Source organism: Stegostoma tigrinum, chromosome 3 (genome assembly GCF_030684315.1).
Source record: "Stegostoma tigrinum isolate sSteTig4 chromosome 3, sSteTig4.hap1, whole genome shotgun sequence".
In the NCBI taxonomy this organism is placed as follows: Eukaryota; Metazoa; Chordata; class Chondrichthyes; order Orectolobiformes; family Stegostomatidae; genus Stegostoma; species Stegostoma tigrinum.
Genome location: NC_081356.1, coordinates 18,834,942 through 18,855,579, shown reverse-complemented (window position 1 = coordinate 18,855,579; position 20,638 = coordinate 18,834,942). Strand labels below are relative to the sequence as shown.

At 42.1% G+C, this 20,638-nt stretch overlaps 1 protein-coding gene across 5 annotated transcripts in view; it reads right to left on the bottom strand.

The window, feature by feature from the left end:
- Positions 1-20,638, bottom strand: part of LOC125450691 (ephrin type-A receptor 5-like) — a 313,119-nt gene that overhangs the window by 32,296 nt on the left and 260,185 nt on the right. For all 5 annotated transcript variants that reach the window (XM_059643652.1, XM_059643659.1, XM_059643658.1 and 2 more), the window contains 4 exons: positions 11,567-11,692; positions 11,281-11,466; positions 5,201-5,262; positions 2,026-2,235 (listed from right to left, as the gene is read on the bottom strand). In XM_059643652.1, the coding sequence (XP_059499635.1) occupies positions 2,026-2,235; positions 5,201-5,262; positions 11,281-11,466; positions 11,567-11,692 (584 nt within the window). The remainder of the gene's footprint in view (positions 1-2,025; positions 2,236-5,200; positions 5,263-11,280; positions 11,467-11,566; positions 11,693-20,638) is intronic.

The window sequence follows — 20,638 nt, the reverse complement described above, 5'->3', positions numbered from 1 at the left end:
AGGCCCTTCAGCCCACAATGTTGTGCCGACCATTGATCCTCATGTATGCATCCTCAAATTTCTGTGACCATATGCATGTCCAGCAGTCTCTTAAATGACCCCAATGACCTTGTTTCCACAACTGCTGCTGGCAACGCATTCCATGCTCTCACAACTCTCTGTGTAAAGATCCCGCCTCTGACATCCCCTCTATACTTTCCACCAACCAGCTTAAAACTATGACCCCTCGTGCTAGCCAGTTCTGCCCTGGGAAATAGTCTCTGGCTATCAACTCTATCTATGCCTCTCATTATCTTGTATACCTCAATTAGGTCCCCTCTCCTCCTCCTTTTCTCCAATGAAAAGAGACAAAGCTCAGTCAACCTCTCTTCATAAGATAAGCCCTCCAGTCCAGGCAGCATCCTGGTAAACCTCCTCTCAACCCTCTCCAAAGCATCCACATCTTTCCTATAATACGGCGACCAGAACTGGACGCAGTATTCCAAGTGCGGTCTAACCAAAGTTTTATAGAGCTGCAACAAGATCTCACGACTCTTAAACTCAATCCCCCTGTTAATGAAAGCCAAAACACCATATGCTTTCTTAACAACCTTATCCATTTGGGTGACCATTTTAGGGGATCTAAGTATCTGCACACCAAGATCCCTCTGTTCCTCCACGCTGCCAAGAATCCTATCCTTAATCCTGTACTCAGCTTTCAAATTCGACCTTCCAAAATGCATCACCTCGCATTTATCTAGGTTGAACTCCATCTGCCACCTCTCAGCCCATCTTTGCATCCTGTCAATGCCCCGCTGCAGCCTACAACAGCCCTCTATACTGTCAACGACACCTCCGACCTTTGTGTCGTCTGCAAACTTGCTGACCCATCCTTCAATCCCCTCATCCAAGTCATTAATAAAAATTACAAACAGTAGAGGCCCAAGGACAGAGCCCTGTGGAACCCCACTCACCACTGACTTCCAGGCAGAATATTTTCCTTCTACTACCACTCGCTGTCTTCTGTTGGCCAGCCAATTCTGTATCCAAGCAGCTAAGTTCCCCTGTATCCCATTCCTCCTGACCTTCTGAATGAGCCTACCATGGGGAACCTTATCAAATGCCTTACTGAAGTCCATATACACCACATCCACAGCTCGACCCTATTCAACTTTTCTAGTCACATCCTCAAAAAACTCGATAAGGTTTGTGAGGCATGGCCTACCCCTCACAAAGCCGTGTTGACTGTAAATGGCAAGTATTTATTTTATCATCTGACCAGGGTCAGAAATAGTGCATCCGATTGCAATCAGAAGATCTGGGCCATTTCCTCCTTAGGTATCACAGCATCAAATTTTTGTTTGATAATATTCTGTGAAATACTTCAGAATATTTTTATTACAATAAAGGCACAATATAAACTGAAGGTGTTTTTTTTTAAACCACTTGTGATATTTTAATTTCATCCAATTATCAGCCAGTGTTACATTGGAAAACACAGGAAGCTTTAGCTGAGTAAACTATTGACACTAAAGTCTATCCCAACAACCAGAATTTTGTTATCCCTTTGTTATCACTGGTCCAAAATCTCAGAACTCTTTATCCATCAACAGTACAGGACCCATGGAGCATAGTGATTCAAGCAGATGATCCACTATCACCTCCTCAAGGACAATTTTGAAAGAATATTTAATATTGGCTTTGCTAGTGGTGCTCATATCAAACAAGGAACAATGAAAAACTTCAGCCAGTAACTCTTATACATGGCTGGACTGTAATGGTTGCTGTAGCTGCACCTTAAGAAAGGCTGAGAAAGACTACAATGATCAAATCTGCAGTAATTTTCTCTCCTCCCCAACTGCCTCAATGTCTCAATGAGAGATGACTTGCCTTTTGATATCGCTTTGTAATGTTCCAAAATCCTTTATGATGGTAGCTATACTGAAGATCTAATACGTGATCTTTACACTGTTGCAACCTGTGCTCTGTTACATTTTATTCAAACTATAAACAAAGACAATACCGACCAAATATAATTTTACATACCCTTGTTGTATAAGCAGCTTCTGGGTCATCTTCAAGTACCCGGGAAAGTCCAAAGTCAGAAACCTTACTGACCAGGTTACTGTTGACTAAGATATTTCGAGCAGCCAGATCACGGTGGACATAACCCATGTCTGAAAGGTACCTCATTCCCGAAGCGATTCCTCTCAGCATTCCCACTAGTTGAATGACTGTAAATTGGCCATCATTTTTCTAAAGGAGAGTTAAAGCATTGATCATTTGACATCTCTACCATTACACTGTGAATCGATTAAAGAGTGAGCAAAGGCTAGGCTGGACTATAGTTTAATCAGAAACATATTCAGATAAGTTTGTAGAAAGAGATAGTAGGAACTGTAGATGCTGGAGAATCTGAGATTACAAGGTGTAGAGCTGGATGAACACAGCAGGCCAAGCAGCATCATAAGAGCACGAAAGCTGAAATTTCAGGCCTCGACCCTTCTTCAGAAAAGGATCCAGGCCCGAAACGTCAGCTTTCCTCCTCCTATGATGCTGCTTGGCCTGCTGTGCTCATCCAGCTCTACACCTTGTTATCTAAGTTTGTAGAAAGAGGTCCTTTTCAAATTTTCTCTGCTAAAATACCAAACAAAGCACGACCATACAGATAGGTTAAGCTTTCCCCTGTTGCCGTCACCTAAATTATTAATACTGGAGATGTACCTCAGAAACTGGTTGAGCTACATGTCTTTTTGGTCGTGGGATCATTTGGATCTTACGGAACAGGGAAAGCTTCCTGGAAGAAAGTTAACAAGGGCATGAACAGGAAAGAATGAAATATCTCAGTGCTTAGTTTATAAATCAGTGCTGTGCTTTTCCAGATAATAAAATGTGAGGCTGGATGAACACAGCAGGCCAAGCAGCATCTCAGGAGCACAAAAGCTGACGTTTCGGGCCTAGACCCTTCATCAGAGAGGGGGATGGGGAGAGGGAACTGGAATAAATAGGGAGAGAGGGGGAGGCGGACCGAAGATGGAGAGTAAAGAAGATAGGTGGAGAGAGTGTAGGTGGGGAGGTAGGGAGGGGATAGGTCAGTCTAGGGAAGACGGACAGGTCAAGGAGGTGGGATGAGGTTAGTAGGTAGCTGGGGGTGCGGCTTGGGGTGGGAGGAAGGGATGGGTGAGAGGAAGAACCGGTTAGGGAGGCAGAGACAGGTTGGACTGGTTTTGGGATGCAGTGGGTGGGGGGGAAGAGCTGGGCTGGTTGTGTGGTGCAGTGGGGGGAGGGGACGAACTGGGCTGGTTTAGGGATGCAGTGGGGGAAGGGGAGGTTTTGAAACTGGTGAAGTCCACATTGATACCATATGGCTGCAGGGTTCCCAGGCGGAATATGAGTTGCTGTTCCTGCAACCTTCGGGTGGCATCATTGTGGCACTGCAGGAGGCCCATGATGGACATGTCATCTAGAGAATGGGAGGGGGAGTGGAAATGGTTTGCGACTGGGAGGTGCAGTTGGTTGTTGCGAACTGAGCGGAGGTGTTCTGCAAAGCGGTCCCCAAGCCTCCGCTTGGTTTCCCCAATGTAGAGGAAGCCGCACCGGGTACAGTGGATGCGGTATACCACATTGGCAGATGTGCAGGTGAACCTCTGCTTAATGTGGAATGTCATCTTAGGGCCTGGGATGGGGGTGAGGGAGGAGGTGTGGGGACAAGTGTAGCATTTCCTGCGGTTGCAGGGGAAGGTGCCGGGTGTGGTGGGGCTGGAGGGGAGTGTGGAGCGAACAAGGGATGGCTTTTCTGGAGAAGTTAAACCACATTAACAGTGAAGTATTTTGATTCATTTTCAGCATTTGTCTCCCTCACATTTGACTGTTATTTCTGTCTTAGTATTGAAAATCTAAGAGATACTTGAATTTTCAAAAAGTGAATTAGACAAAAAAAATTATGAACACTCATTCACCCATTTCTGACTATCCCTCTGTCTCAGCTCTCAGACAACTCTAGCTGATTCAAACCCATACCCTTTCAAATGTATTCTTTGCCCATCCAATCCTTTTCCTTCCGACTAGATCTCTTTATTCTTCTTCCATCTCAAGCTAGTAATTTTATGCTCAATTCAAATTGCAACTTTCCTCAACTAAGTTCTAACTAGTACTCTCTTTACTTTCAATTTAATCTGTTGTCAAATAACCAAGATAAGGAAGCCAGAGCTGGTTTTCTTCTGTCTCTTTTTGTGACATCTTTATTGAAAAGTGGCATGGCCAGGTTTCCATTAGAATTCCAAAATTCATTAACATGTAGAATATTGATCTGTTCTCAATTTCTTTTGATTGCAACATAACTTATGTGATTGTTAACACAGTGAATGATCTTGCCCTTTCAACTGCTCTACAGTAGCCCACTCTATCCACACCTAGCATCTCCTTTCTATATTGTTCAGTTTAGTAGAACTACCTGTCCATAGTTGTAGTCTTCTGTATCCAATAATAACCAGAATATCTCCAGCATTGCCATGGAAGGCCTGGTAGTGTAAAATTTTGCCCATTATCAAGGCATTGATTCGAACATATGGAAGTTAACAGAGTACTTGTGTTCTTCTTATTGCACACTGGTAAGGATTTCTTCTTTCTCTCTGCCAGTGCAGGTTTGACATCAAACACAAAACATGTTTCAAGGTTTGATTTGAAACTATTATGTAACTAGAGTTGGTGACTCAGTTTCATTCAACATCATGAATTACTTCAACAAAAGATAGAAATCACTATTAAACACTTTGTGTCAAATATCCATTTTTATTTACTACTTTATTAATATCATTTAAATAGATGGGCTGATACTGGAATGCATTTTACAAAACGGTAACCACAATAGGTCTGTTCACAATAGAATGGTTGGCTGAATAATTGGGCATAAAGATCAATGCAGCTAGCCCAATGTTTGAGTTATTAATGCTTAAGAACCAGAAAAGCAGGAGAGCTGTGAAGTGCGAGCGCTGACCACTGTGCTTGTATACTCAATCTACATACCTGTTAGGTAAGGCTGACTGTGAGAAACACATACTCATAAAATGTATTCCTCCACATTGATTTATAAAGATCAAAACCTTTTATACATTGAGTATGTATCATTCCCTGTTTTATTAATAATTCATAAGGAAACAATTAAACCAATAAATAAATAATTGATTGACAACTTAATTTATGAAAGGCAAAAAAAACTCACCTTTAAAAAAGTATCAAGGGAGCCATTCTCCATATATTCAGTCACTATCATTACTGGTTTACCTTAAAATATATTTAAAAAATTAATATTTTTACAGAAAAACTCAGAACATTCAAAGTGTATTTGTAGGAGTAAATGCTAAGAAAATTCCAAAACCTTGCCCATAATTTTCCATTTTAATGCATGAAAAATTACAGTTTGCCAAGATTCATTCCCTGTGAGTGGTACTACCCACTGGGAATGTCAGATCACAAATTGCAGTCCCATAATTTCACACAAATTAAAGACATCATGCCGAGAGTAATGCAGCCAGGCCTTCAGTAAAAAAAAATTCTTGCTTTGTGAAAATCTAACAACATATTAGATTATTCTTAGGTTTATTATTAGTTTGTGTTAAATCAATAAATGTTTCTGAACTTAAAGCAGCCGAATTATTTTCCTTAATTTAGCATTAGTTATATAACTGCCCACTGTTGTCCATCTACACCCCGACTCCCGGCACTTTCTGCTTACATTTACTTAGAGCCATAAATTCATAACGATATACAGCATGAAGACAGACCCAGCTCAGTCCAACCCGTCCATACTGACCAGATTATCCTAAATAAATCTAATCCCATTTGCCAGCATTTGGACCATATCCCTCTTAACCTGATTCATGTACCCATCCTGATGCCTTTCAAATGTTGTAACTGTAGCAGCCTCCAACACTTCCTCTGGCAGTTCATTCCATAAATGCACCACCCTCGGCATGAAAAGGTTGCTCCTTAAGTCCATTTTAAATCTTTTCCCTCTCATCTTAAACCTATGCTGGCTAGTTCTGGATGGCCCCAGACTGGGGAAAAGACCTTGTCTATTTAACTTATCCATGTCCCTCATGATTTTATAAACCTCTATAAGATTACCCCTCAGGCTCTAAGACTCCAGGGAAAATAGCCACAGCCTATTCAGCCTCTTCCTATAGCTTAACCCCATCAAATCTAGCAACATCCTTGTAAATCAGAGATAATGGGAACTGTAGATGCTGGAGAATCCAAGATAACAAAGTGTAGGGCTGGATGAACACAGCAGGCCAAGCAGCATGTGCTCCTAAGATGCTGCTTGGCCTGCTGTGTTCATCCAGCCCCACACTTTGTTATCTAACATACTTGTAAATCTTTTCTGAACCCTTTCAAGTTTCACAACATCCAACCTACATCAGGGAGGCCACAATTGCTTGCAGATTTCCAAAAGTGGCCTAACCAATGTACTGCCGAGCTGCAACATGGCCTCCTAACTCCTAAACTCAATGCCCTGACCAATAAAGACGAGCATTCCAAATATCTTCTTCACTATCCTACCTACCTATGACTCCACTTTCAATGAATTGTGAGCCTGCACTCCAAGATCTTTTTGTTTAGTGATTTCAGTATATAAATCCTGCCCTGATTTGCCTTTCCAAAATGCAGCACCTCGCATTTGTCTAAACTAAGCTTCATTTGCCACTCCTCTGTCCGTTGGCCCATCTGATCAAGATCCCATTGTACTCTGAGGTATCTTCCTTTGCTGTCCATTTACCTCCAATTTTGGTGTCATCCACAAACTTATTAACCATACCTTATTTGTTCACATCCAAATCATTTATATAAATGACGAAAAGCAGTGGACCCAGATCGAATATGGTTCAACACTGCTGGTCACAGGGCTACAGTCTGAAAAACAACCCTCCACCATCACCCTCTGTCACCCACTACCCACCTTCAAGCCAGTTCTGTATCCAAATAATTAGTTGTCCCTCTATTCTGTGTGATTTAACCTTGCTAACCGTCTACCATAAGGAACCTTGTTGAACAACTTACTGAAGTCCATACGGATCATGTTTACTACTGTGCCCTCATCAGTCCTCTTTGTTACTTCCTCAAAAAACTCCATCAAGTTCATGAGCCACAATTTCCCATGCTCGAAGCCATGTTATCTGTCCCTAATCATTATTTGCAGAAATTAAGAGGAAGCAAATAAAATCACTATATAGTGAATTTCCTTTCCGAAGACTATTTGAGAATGGGTTTACATGACTAGTTTTCAGAGTGTATCTTTATTACAGAATTAACTTTCAGGCTACCTTTCAGTGGGCAAGTGGTTGTGGCACTGGGCTAGCAAATCAGGGGTCATGATTTTTAATCTCACAATTGTGCAACTAAATTTGTGAACGGAGGAATGACAGTTGAAAATGACCACGCGGGGTTTTTATGCAAAAACCTAACAGGTTTACTTGTGTCCTTTGGAGAAGTTAGCCTACTCCACCTACCAAATTATCCCACAAATGTTTGAAATTCTACATGGCATTTGTGGATGAATACATATTCATCCTTAATGTTCTGAGTTTTCACAGAAGGTAGACAGTGGCAATGCCGAATGAACACACTAGGCATAAAAATAGCCATAAAGATATGAGTGCTTTTTGTGATTGGTTTCTGTTCTTCGGTCACTGATCCACCACATATCACACTATAAATATAATACTATACGTGCTCCCAGTAAATGATAACTTATTTTTTTCAAGCCAATTATTTTCTCTGATTAATGAAACAAATATAAAATACACACTAGTCAATTTCCCTTATGGAGTTTCACATGAGACTATATGTAGCCTTTGGGCAATGCAGAATTATAAAATAGCAAATTGGACTGGGAAGGTAATTCAGCTGGCATTTGAAGTCATATGTTCAATCCTTTGCTTACACTACTGATGATAGCAAAATAGATGATGATTTCAGAAATGGAAGGACAGATGCCTGGAACACAGGAGTTTCTCTGCACTGCAGTCTTGGGAGCTAGTAATTGTAAAACTGAAACCTGCATTGGTGGCAGAGTGGAATTGCAGCGTGACCTATTTACTTAGGTAGTTTCTTCAATGAATGCACATGCGACAGCTTGCAATGGTAAACAGGCTTCACAGAGAACTTATCAAATGTAACATTCTAAACATATTACTGATTAGCTTATAGCCGACTACTCTGGGCAATCAATTTATTCAGTGAATCTAATTAGATTTACTTAATAAATTAGATTCACTTTAAAAACATACATTGCGTGGCTTTGATAATGAAATGTGAGGCTGGATGAACACAGCAGGCCCAGCAGCATCTCAGGAGCACAAAAGCTGACGTTTCAGGCCTAGGCCCTTCATCAGAAAGGGGATGGGGTGAGGGTTCTGGAATAAATAGGGAGAGGGGGGAGACAGACCGAAGATGGAGAGAAAAGAAGATAGGTGGAGAGGAGAGTATAGGTGGGGAGGTAGAGGGGATAGGTCAGTCTAGGGAAGACGGACAGGTCAAGGAGGTGGGATGAGTTTAATAGGTAGGAGATGGAGGAGCGGCTTGGGGTGGGAGGAAGGGATGGGTGAGAGGAAGAACAGGTTAGGGAGGCAGAGGCAGGTTGGACTGGTTTTGGGATGCAGTGGGTAGAGGGGAAGAGCTGGGCTGGTTGTGTGGTGCAGTGGGGGGAGGGGACGAACTGGGCTGGTTTTGGGATGCGGTGGGGGAAGGGGAGATTTTGAAGCTGGTGAAGTCCGCACTGATACCATTGGGCTGTAGGGTTCCCAAGCAGAATATGAGTTGCTGTTCCTGCAACCTTCGGGTGGCATCATTGTGGCACTGCAGGAGGCCCATGATGGACATGTCATCTAAAGAATGGGAAGGGGAGTTGAAATGGTTCGCGACTGAGAGGTGCAGTTGTTTATTGCGAACCGAGCGGAGGTGTTCTGTAAAGCGGTCCCCAAGCCGCCGTTTGGTTTCCCCAATGTAGAGGTAGCCTCACTGGGTACAATGGATACAGTATACCACATGGCAGATGTGGTATACTGTATCCATTGTACCCGGTGTGGCTTCCTTTACATTGGGGAAACCAAGCGAAGGCTTGGGGACCGCTTTACAGAACACCTCCGCTCGGTTCGCAATAAACAACTGCACCTCCCAGTCGCGAACCATTTCAACTCCTCTTCCCATTCTTTAGATGACATGTCCATCATGGGCCTCCTGCAGTGCCACAATGATGCCACCCGAAGGTTGCAGGAACAGCAACTCATATTCTGCTTGGGAACCCTACAGCCCAATGGTATCAATGCGGACTTCACCAGCTTCAAAATCTCCCCTTCCCCCACCGCATCCCAAAACCAGCCCAGTTCGTCCCCTCCCCCCACTGCACCACACAACCAGCCCAGCTCTTCCCCTCCACCCACTGCATCCCAAAACCAGTCCAATCTGTCTCTGCCTCCCTAACCTGTTCTTCCTCTCACCCATCCCTTCCTCCCACCCCAAGCCGCACCTCCATCTCCTACCTACTAACCTCATCCCACCTCCTTGACCTGTCCGTCTTCCCTGGACTGGCCTATCCCCTCCCTACCTCCCCACCTATACTCTCCTCTCCACCTATCTTCTTTTCTCTCCATCTTCGGTCCGCCTCCCCCTCTCTCCCTATTTATTCCAGAACCCTCACCCCATCCCCCTCTCTGATGAAGGGCCTAGGCCCGAAACGTCAGCTTTTGTGCTCCTGAGATGCTGCTGGGCCTGCTGTGTTCATCCAGCCTCACATTTTATTATCTTGGATTCTCCAGCATCTGCAGTTCCCATTATCATTGCTTGGCTTTGTCTACTTTTATACTTCCCCATCTATGTAAAAATAGCTAACCCAAGTTTATATTAGAAAATGTATTCACAGCACAGGAATGGAGCAATAAAAAAGTACTTTTTTCGTAATTTTAGTTTTCTAAATTCCTATCCTGTATTAGTGAAGCTGTTTTAAGAAAACATTCTCCAATGGTTTCATTTCTTTCTGAAATGCTTTGCAGGGAATTAATGATTAACAACATTAACATTTGAAAACATAGACCTGCAAATTAGCTGATTAATGTTTTGCAAAGTTGGTGATTCAAATATTGTTTCATTGATGTGCATAATTAATGCCTCAGCTTGCTATAATGAATTACATACCTCCCCAAAATGAATGTTAAATCGGTGTTTAGCAATGTTCGTTAGCAAAGGGTCACTGGTCAAAAACAGAATGAGGGCAACAGCTTTCATATTGTTTAAAAAATCTGAAAATATGCTCATGAAAGCAGTGTTGTACTGAGCTATAATAAGGTTTATATCACTGCATCTTAAAGCACTGTGATCGATTGCCCAATTAAATAGTTAGTAAAACTGGGAGACGAGTGACATCAGACGTTATGAAATCTATAAACTATTATTTTGTTGTCAACCTTGGCCACTTTATTAAACAGAATTAAAATACTGGAGATGCTGGAGATTTGAACGAAAAATAGGAAGTATTTGAGAAACTCAGCAAGTCTGGCAGCATCTGTGAAGAGCGAAACAAAATTAATGTTTCTAGCAGTTATTAACATGTAGTGGGCAGTTGTAGTTTATATTCTGGTTCAAACAAAAGAACAATTCTTGAAACTGGGTTTTCTAAATGGAAATCCTTATTTATTAACTATAAGCAAACTGCACATATTAATACCTGAGATGAAGCAGAAGAAGTGCACACCACAAGATACATCAATACATTTAAAATAGAACATTTAACCTGAGGTTTTATTCTTCACAGAATTAATATAGTTCTGAGTGTTAAACTGGTAATTAAAACATTAGCGTGCATTTATATTAATGACAATCTACAATAGGTAGAGATCTAATCAAAAATCTCTTCGCTGAAAGAGAAAATTGCATGGTCCATGTGCAAAAATGTAATTTTGTTGATTTTAATGAAGATAAACAATGTGAAACACATACAATGTAAAACAAGCTAACAGATACTTTACTAAAAATAAAATCATCAGCCACTCATCTGACAGCTTTTTCTAAATTAATATGCACAATAATATAGATTAGCTAGATGTATATTATATATTATAATTAATAATCATTACATATTATATAATATAGTATGCATAACAAATATACGTATAATATCCTGAATCCAAATAAGCTTTATAACTAATTAAGATTCACATTTCCAGGTAGGATAACAGCTTCACAAATTTCAATTTTGCAGCCGATTGACTTATAAGTTTGGTAGATAAAGTATAGAAGGTTACCTACTTTTAGTGACCACACCTTCGAGGTGGATGATGTTGGGATGATCAAATTGCCCCATTATACTTGCTTCACCAAGGAAATCCCTGCGTTGCTTCTCTGTATAACCAGCTTTTAGAGTTTTAATAGCAACTGGGAATTCTCTTTTTCCAGGTAACTTCAAACGGCCGCTGCACACTTCGCCAAACTCACCTTCCAATCAAAATAAGATGTTGTGATGTTAAATAACCCGATTTGCCAATTCAGCAGAGGTCCGAACAACGTAGCAAAGATTTTTAGTCATCAAACTCACCTGCACCAATGACTCTTTCAATTGTAATGCAGGATGCATCAATTTCCTTGGCAAACTCATGAACAGCTTGGGTTGGGTCTTCATAGGTATGAGGATCGATATATGTTCGTATACCTGGCAACTTAACTGTTCAATAAGAAGATATCATGAAGATATCAGTAGAATACTGTGTAATTTCTCATTAAAATTGTTACACAATTGACATTTTTCTAAATGGACCTCTGAAAATTTAAATTTAATTTTGATCTCACACTTTGAGCACCTTCTCTACAGCTGTAACATTGTACTCTTTGCACTGTTCTATTACCTTAATGAACATTGCATTTGATTTGATCTGCCCATATTGCACACAAAACAAACCTTCTCACTTTACCTAGATACATGTGGCAATAATAAATCAAATCAAATTAAACAATCTTCCCCAAGTTTTTGTTGTCTCTGCTTCTAGTATTTCTGACACGTTTTAATTCATTACGGATGATTTCCCTATAACTAGTATTCATGATTAGGATTATTTTCTGCGGTTTAAGGGACAATAGTTTCTTTGCTGCTTTACTCCCACCATTTTGGCCAAATCCATAGTCTTATCCGATCAGGTTCAAATCTGCCTACATTTACAGTTTCAGCCATTAGCAGAGACACTTGAAATCAATGGAGAAAATCAGTCAGCCTGTCACACCTGAAGCAGCCATTGTCTTCCAGTTTAAGGCAACAAAGTGTGAAGCTGGATGAACACAGCAGGCCAAACAGCATCTCAGGAGCACAAAACTGACGTTTTGGGCCTAGACCCTTCATCAGAGAGGGGGATGGGGAGAGGGTTCTGAAATAAATAGGGACAGAGGGGGAGGCGGACCGAAGATGGATAGAGGAGAAGATAGGCAGAGAGGAGTGTGTAGGTGGGGAGGTGGGGAGGGGATAGGTCAGTCCGGGGAGGACGGACAGGTCAAGGAGGTGGGATGAGGTTAGTAGGCAGGAAATGGAGGTGTGGCTTGAGGTGGGTGGAGGCGATAGGTGAGAGGAAGAACAGGTTAGGCAGGCGGGAATGAGCTGGGCTGGTTTTGGGATGCAGTGGGGGGAGGGGACGAACTGAGCTGGTTTTGGGATGCCGTGGGGGAGGTCGAGATTTTGAAGCTTGTGAAGTCCACATTGATACCATTGGGCTTCAGGGTTCTCAAGCGGAATCTGAGTTGCTGTTCCTGCAACCATCGGGTGGCATCATTGTGGCACTGCAGGAGGCCCATGATGGACATGTCGTCTAAGGATTGGGAGACAGAGTTAAAATGGTTCGCGACTGTTAGGTGCTGTTGTTTATTGCGATCCGAGCAGAGGTGTTCTGCAAAGCAGTCCCCAAGCCTCCGCTTGGTTTCCCCAATGTAGAGGAAGCCACACCGGGTGCAGTGGATACAGTATACCACATCGGCAGATGTGCAAGTGAACATCTGCTTAATATGGAAAGTCATCTTGGGGGCTGTATTTCAGTTTGCCTGCCAGTTGTATCAAAACAGTGCATAGAAAGCCTTCAGCTCATCTGCCCAACCTATTTATCCTATCACCTCACCAATTCCAAAGTTTTGTATCTAAGCACCTTCCCTGAGCTGAACAGTTCTGTACTGTTGAGGAAGCACGGGGAGCTGAGCTGAAGGAAAATCACAAATAATTCCCTGGCACGACAAAGCCCAGAAACAACAGGGACACAGAGCAGGGCCAAGACACAATGCTCCATGTATTGCATCATTTTCTTTTCTTTACTTTGCACTTCAGAAATGAAAGGTTTCTTTGAGCAAAACCATCACGTTTTAATACAGTTGGAGAATTCAAGCTCCTGCTAACAATCTTAGCTCTAGCATTTTATGTTGGAACTTTTTAGAAGTTTTAGACTTCACAGTTTCCATGAACCTTATTCCTCCAACATAATATGCAAAGATGCATTTCATCTCCTATGACAAACTTAAAACTGTGTAATTCTATACCTCTTCCAAATTTCTATCCAGCTGCAATCTACATGTTTTTAAAAGAGAGGCTTGTTGTATTCAGACGATCAATTAATATGTAAAAATAACTACATTCATACTGAATGCCCTAAAACATCTGAAGAGAGCTTAAGGAAGTGTAACCATATTAAAATCGGCCATGATCAAAGCCAAATAAATTACACAGGCATTTTTTCCTAAGTTAGAGAAGAATCAAATCGAATCATAGAGCTTGCAGCAGAATCATTATTGAATTGTCCTACAGGAGGCAAGGAGAGGTTGAATGAAGAAAGTCCAGCATTTGGAACAGAAATGGCTGATGGCTACGATATTCAAGAGATCAGAATTTTTTTGTTTTAATTTGTTCACTGAACTGCATTTTGGCTCCGAACCATAATAGGGGTCATTTGGTGAGCTGAATACTCCAGGCACCTGCTCTGGTTTCCGAGTTGAGGTTTGCAATACTTAGCTTGTTTGGTAAGTTTGGAAAGATAGAGAGCTGAATATTAATGAGGTGAGATGAGCAGTGAAAAGATGTCAAATAAGCAATAATTCCAGTTAAGTGACAACTCGCTGTTTCGCTACACTAAACCCACCACACCTGTTAACAAAACACATGTTGGAGGATGCTCCCAACATTAATGTGGACCTCTCTGGGCTTCATAGATGATTCTGCTACGCATTACACCATAGCCCATACCACTCAGACATCTATAAGAGTCTGTTCATTACTTGGACGTCACGTATATTTGTCTTGTCCTACAAATAAAAATCAGTGCAATACTTAAAATTAGCATCTCACGCTTTTATGTATTCAAGGAACATAACTCTGTGTAACATTTAAGAATGTTTTCTGCTCAGTGGAGCCAGGCTAGTAAATCAACTGGGGCTGATGTCATTTCAGCTAATTACATTTCTAAATACATGCACCATCAGGGGACAAGTGAAGAAAAATTCTTAAAATTCCATCATACATCCCTTGCCATCCACTGAGACTAGTTCTATCAGGTCTCCACTGCTTTTATAAGGTTGAGGTTCAGAGAACCTCTGGAGAAAACTAGTGCCAATTTCTTTAACAGTTCAGACAAACCAACCGGTACAAATTATGAAAATCATTACAGTATTTAAAGCATTTCTGCAAGCATGTTAAAGGCACTGCGATTCACTGCAATAGGATGCTCTGTGCTTCCCATCAGCAAGGCAGTTTGCCAATAAGTTTTCAACTAGTGATTTTAAAAGTTTTCTTTAAGGTTTTGGCTGACGTGCAGTCCCAAAGTACTCAAAATAGAATAAAATAGAGGGGATAAAATCATGAAATCTCTACAGTATGGGGACAGGCCATCTGGCCCAACAAGTCCACACTGGCCCTTGGAACTTTTAATCCAGACCCATCCCCCTGCAACACACCTAAGGTACACATTCCTGAACACTCTGGGAAATTTAGCATTGTCAATGAACCTAACCTGCTCACCTTTGGACTGTGGAAGGAAACTGCAGTACCCAGAGGAAAGTCAGGGAGAATGTGCAAACTTCACACAGACAGCTGCCCGAGGATTTAATTGAACCTGGGCCCCTGGAACTATAAGGCAGCACTGCTAACCACTGAGCCACTGTGCTGCCCCCTAGAAAACAGGAGGTCAAAGTGTGGAAAGGTCTCAGCTGTGCTGACAGTAGCTATCAAGAGAGAAAAACAGAGTTAACTTTGAGTCAAATATGGTTCTTTTTCAGCAGCAGAGTCATACTGACTCAAGGTACTGGCCCAGACCTTGCGTTACTGGGAGACAGGACATAGGACCCAAACGTTGCGCTGCCAAAACATGTGATGTGCTGATCCATTGGAATCGCCCAGGAAGCTTGACATTCCAACTGACAATGCCCTGGCTTTCCAAGAGCCTTTCAGAAGACCTTGGACTTCAAACAGTTCCAACTTCTGGATGGTTAACCAGGATATGTTAGACTGAAAAATCCTGGTTTTCTCAAGCAACATTCATCACCTCCTTACCACAGTCGATGTCAACACAATCTTCTGCTGTTCATGTCATTAATTACAGAACCCGTTCCTCAGAGCCCCCCTCATGAAATCTTGTGGCAGGAAACTGGAAGTGTTCACCACTCCCAGGACTTTGTGAAGTCCATGCTTCTGATCCTATGCTTAAAGGCCAGTTGTACGTCAGTTCAAACACTGCTAAGCCTGAAAATGGCCCTCACACTGTGGTGTTTCAGCATGATCACCAAAGAAATGTCCTGGAAACATACTTTGCTCCATACTTTGCAAACAGAGACCTTGGTGCTGGGGAAAGGAGGGCTATCCTTGTTCAGTCTGACTGAAGGCCCACCCACAAGTCTCAGCCTTCCTAGACTAAGATAGTGGCCAGAGTTTCTGTATTGTCGTCGGTGAAGCGCAACACACAGCTGTAGAAGGAGAAGGTTAGTGATCGTCTGCTCTCCGCAAAGGTAAATGCCATCATCTTCTCTGGGATGCTTCACACACACACACGGTCAGCACTTGGTAACTCTGCCACCACACACTCATCTCACCAAGGTTAATGGGCCACAACTCTCACGAGTCATGCACCTTGTCCATCTGCTCTTCCTATTCAATCAATAAGGATATCACATCACCTCTCTTAGTTCTGCATCAACACTAACTGCTCTTCCATTCTCTGACACTGACAGGGCTATGCATTTGACTGATGGTGGCCATTCCCCCAAGTGGGCCTAAACTTATCCCCTAAAGTGAATGTCATGGAAACCTTGACTTTGTCTGCTCCATTGTTGGTTCCCTTTGACTTTCAGACCTATCTATTTGGCCAAAGGACATGCACTGCTGGAACAGGCTGGACGTGTGAAACAATGTAATACAATCCCATACAGCAACGTATCTACTCATTCACTGTTCAATGTTCTGAACTGTGTCTCCTCCTCTCTCCGCACTAAAAAAAATTCAAATCACGAGGCTGGTGGACTCCAAGTAGTGCAAAACGAGTGAGCACAGAAAACGTACTTAACCAGCCGTCATCCTCGCCACCTGCATATCTCCATATTCACCCATTTACAAACACATTCACATGTATACAAATGCACTGGAAGGAGCTTAAATGTCCAATAGCTTTTTAATGCATCAGCTAATGAACACTTAACAGAATATGGCACTTAATTCATTAAAAGGGGAGGTCACTTGTCTTCTTGCTGAATATCCAGTGCTAAAAGGAAGTCACAGAGGCACAGAGTCATCCAGCATGGAAACAGACCCTTCAGGCTGACTATGTTCCCAAACTAAACTTGGCCCACCTTCCTGTCCTTGGCCCACATCCTTCCAAACCTTTCCCATTCATGAACTTATCCAAATGTCTTTTAAACATTGTAACTGTACCTGCGTTCACCACTTTTTCTGGTAGTTCACTGTACACACAAACCACACTCTCTGTGTAACAAGAAATTGCCCCTCATGTCCTTTTTAAATCTTTCTCCTCTCACCTTAAAGGTATGCCCCCTAGTTTTGAACTCCCCCCACCCTAGGGAAAAGACCCTTGTCATTCATCTTATCTGTGCCCCTCATGATTTTATAGACCTCAATAAGGTCATCCCTCAACCTCCTACACTCCAGTGAAAAAGTGGAAGTGATTTCCTATCGATCTGCTTCACATTTCTGAAGAAACCAGGATCAGAAATTTTGGATGCAGATTGTAGGAATGAAGTGATAATATGACAGCAATGGCCACTTCTTGGAGGATCCAGGGTGTTAACTCTGCTTCTCTCTCCACACTGCCAGACCTGCTGAATGTTCCCAGCACTTTCCGCTTCAATCACAAAACATTGTGCTGTGGAATTGTGGAAAATATGATTTTCAAAAGAATAGCCATTCAATTTAAAGTTTGCCAAGCTAAAAATAAGCAACAGCAAAAAGTGATTCTTTATTCACAATGGTATAAGAACCAAAATTGCCACGGGCTTACCAGACTGTCAGCTGCTCTCTCATTGAAGAGAAAGACTTGTGGTGGTTTAAGCTGGGGGTCATTTCATCTTAAGTGAGGGGAAAGGTTGAGAAGAAGAGCCCTTTATAGTAACCTCAATCAGTGTAGGAATTGAACCCATGCTGTTAGTTTTTCTCTCTAATCACAAGTTGGTCGTCCTGCAAACTTAGCTAAAGTTACTGGGAACCTCAGAAGTAAACATCCTTGGCAATTATGTGACTCTAGAATGATACCGATGGAAATAGCAAGAGCTAAGGAGATGGTGAGTCAAGTAAAGACCAGTCATCTTATAAAGCCCTGTAACTTAATGGTTCGTGCACAAAATTTTCCTCTCCCAGGAGATGCTATGAGTGTGAAGAGGTGGGGAAATAATTCATGAGTTGATGCTAGTGAGAAACTCAATCCCATTATTGCCACCTCACCAATTAACTTTGGGACGGGAATGTCCGTAAGAGTTTGAAAGAGTCAATTCATAGCCATTTAACAGTCTCAACTCACCACCTAATAATTTCTTGATACTGTAGCAGATATAGGTGATGGCTGGATTATTCATACAGAAAACTCAGCTAATGCTCTGGGGACCCGGGTTCAAATCCCACCACGGCAGATGGTGGAACTTGAATTCAATAATAAAAAAGTCTGGAATCATGAATCTGTGAATGACCATGGGATCGTTGGCGATTGTTGGAAAAACTCATCTGGTTCACTAAGGACATTCAGGGAAAGAAATCTGCCACCCTCACCTGGTCTGACCTTCATGTGACTCCAGACCCACAGCAATGTGGTTGGCTCTCAGTTGCCTTCTGAAATGGCCTAGCAAGCCATTCAGTTGTACCAATCGCTACAAAGTCTCAAAGCAATGAAACTGGATGGATTATCTGGTATCGACCTAAGCAGCGAAAAAGACAACAGCAGAAACAGCCCTGTCGACCCTGCAAAGTCCTCCTCACTAACATCTGGGGATTAGTGCCAAAACTGGGAGAGCTGTCTCACAGGCTAGTCAAGCAACAGCCTGACTTAGTAATACTCACAGAATCATAGCTTACAGACAATGTCTCAGACACCACCATCACCATGCCTCGATATGTCCTATCCCACCGGCAGGACAGACCCAGCAGAGGGGGCAGCACAGTGGTATGCATTCTAGAGGGAGTTAATCTGGGAGTCCTCAATATTGACTCCGGACCCCATAAAGTCTCATGGCTTCATGTTAAACATGGCCAAGGAAACCTCCTGCTGACTACCACGCACAGTCCTCCCTCAGCTAATGAATCAGTACTCCTCAATGTTAAGCAACAATTAGAGGAAGCACTGAGGATGACAAGAGCACAAAATGTATGCTGGGTGGGGGAATTCACTGTCTATCAGCAACAGTAGTTCAGCAGCAATACTACTGATTGAGCTGGTCGGGTCCTAAAGGATATAGCTGCTAGACTGCGTCTGGGGCAGGTGGTGAGGGAAAAACATACTTAATCTCATCCTCAGTAATCTGCTGGCTGCAGCTGCATCTGTCCAAGACAGTATCAGTAAGAGTGACTATCGCACAGTCCTTGTGAAGACGAAGTTCTGCTTACATTGAGAATAACTTCCACTGCGTTATGCGGCACTATCACTGTGCTAAATGGGACAGACTTCACACAGACCCAGTAACTCAAGACTGGGTATCCATGAGGCACTGTGGGCCATCAACAGTAACAGAATTGTACTCCAGCACATTCTGTAACCTCATGGCCCCGCATATCCCCCAATCAACCATTACCATTAAGCCAGACGATCAACACTGGTTCAACGAAGATTGCAGGAGGGCATGCCAGGAGCAGCATCAGGCATACCTGAAGATGAGGTGTCAACATGGTGAAGCCACCAAACAGGACTACTTGCACACCAAACAGCATAAGCAGCAAGTGATACAAACAGCTAAGCAATCCCACAACGATCGGATCAGATCTAAGCTCTGCAGTCCTGCCACATCTAGTCATGAATGGTGGCGGTCAATTAAACAACTCACTGGAGGAGGAGGCTCCACAAATATCTCTAACAGTACCATTTAAACAAATCCACTTCTTCATGCTGTTTCTTCCAAAATGCATATTTCAGTCTTACCTACAATAAATTTAATTTGCCTGTTTATCTGCTTGTCTCATCAGTCTGTCTACTCCTTTAATGTTATTCACAATTTACAGCATAGATCATTCTTGTATAAGATGCAACATTCAAAACTGTATGCCCCCTAGCCACATCCAGCTTGCTTGTGGGTGTCAAAAAGATTCAGCATTTCATGTTAACTTGTTTGCAATTTCCCTATGAAACTTAGATTCCATTTGCCTCTGAAATGATCACTCCAACTTCTACCCAACTTTTAATGATGGACACGACTGAATTTCTTTATCACTGTTTGGAGTGCACATCATTTCACAGTATTTTCCACAAGACTTGTCTTTTAATTGATATGTCTCTGCTATTCTATATCTCACTCTTTTCACTTATCTTTGCTATCCTGTATTCTTCCTCAATTTCTCATCTCCTGCAGCCTCTGATATTATTCCATATTTGTCTTTGTCCAAGAATTTGTATTTATATAAAAAATTCTTCGGCATATCATTACTCACTCCATGATCATCATAAAACATGCATTTATCCATACTTCTAGTCATTTCATTGTATGTATGTGTACATTAAGACCAGGTGCTTTAATGTGCATATCTTTTGTCAGACCCTTATCCAATGCTTTTTGAAAATCAACAAGTATCTTCTAATGCAGTTCCCTTGATTATACTGAACACAATTTGTTCAAAAAGTAATAAATTAACTCTATCAAGCACAAACGCATGCTGGCTATTCTTGATAAGCTCAAATCTTTACAAGTCTTGATTGATGTTGTTCTTATTTACAGTCAGTTATTCACAGGGAATGATATGTTGGAGTAAACACTGTTGTATTAATTACCTTCTTTGTTGCATTATCTGGGAAGAAGCCTAAGGCTTCCCAAGTGTGCAGGGCAGTATGTTATTGTCAGAAGCATGTAGGGAACCAGAACACACAGACGCTGAGAAATTTGGTTCTTGAATTGCCTTGAAGCTAATTTAATACATACATTCCAAACTAGGATAGCACTAGTCTATTCAAAC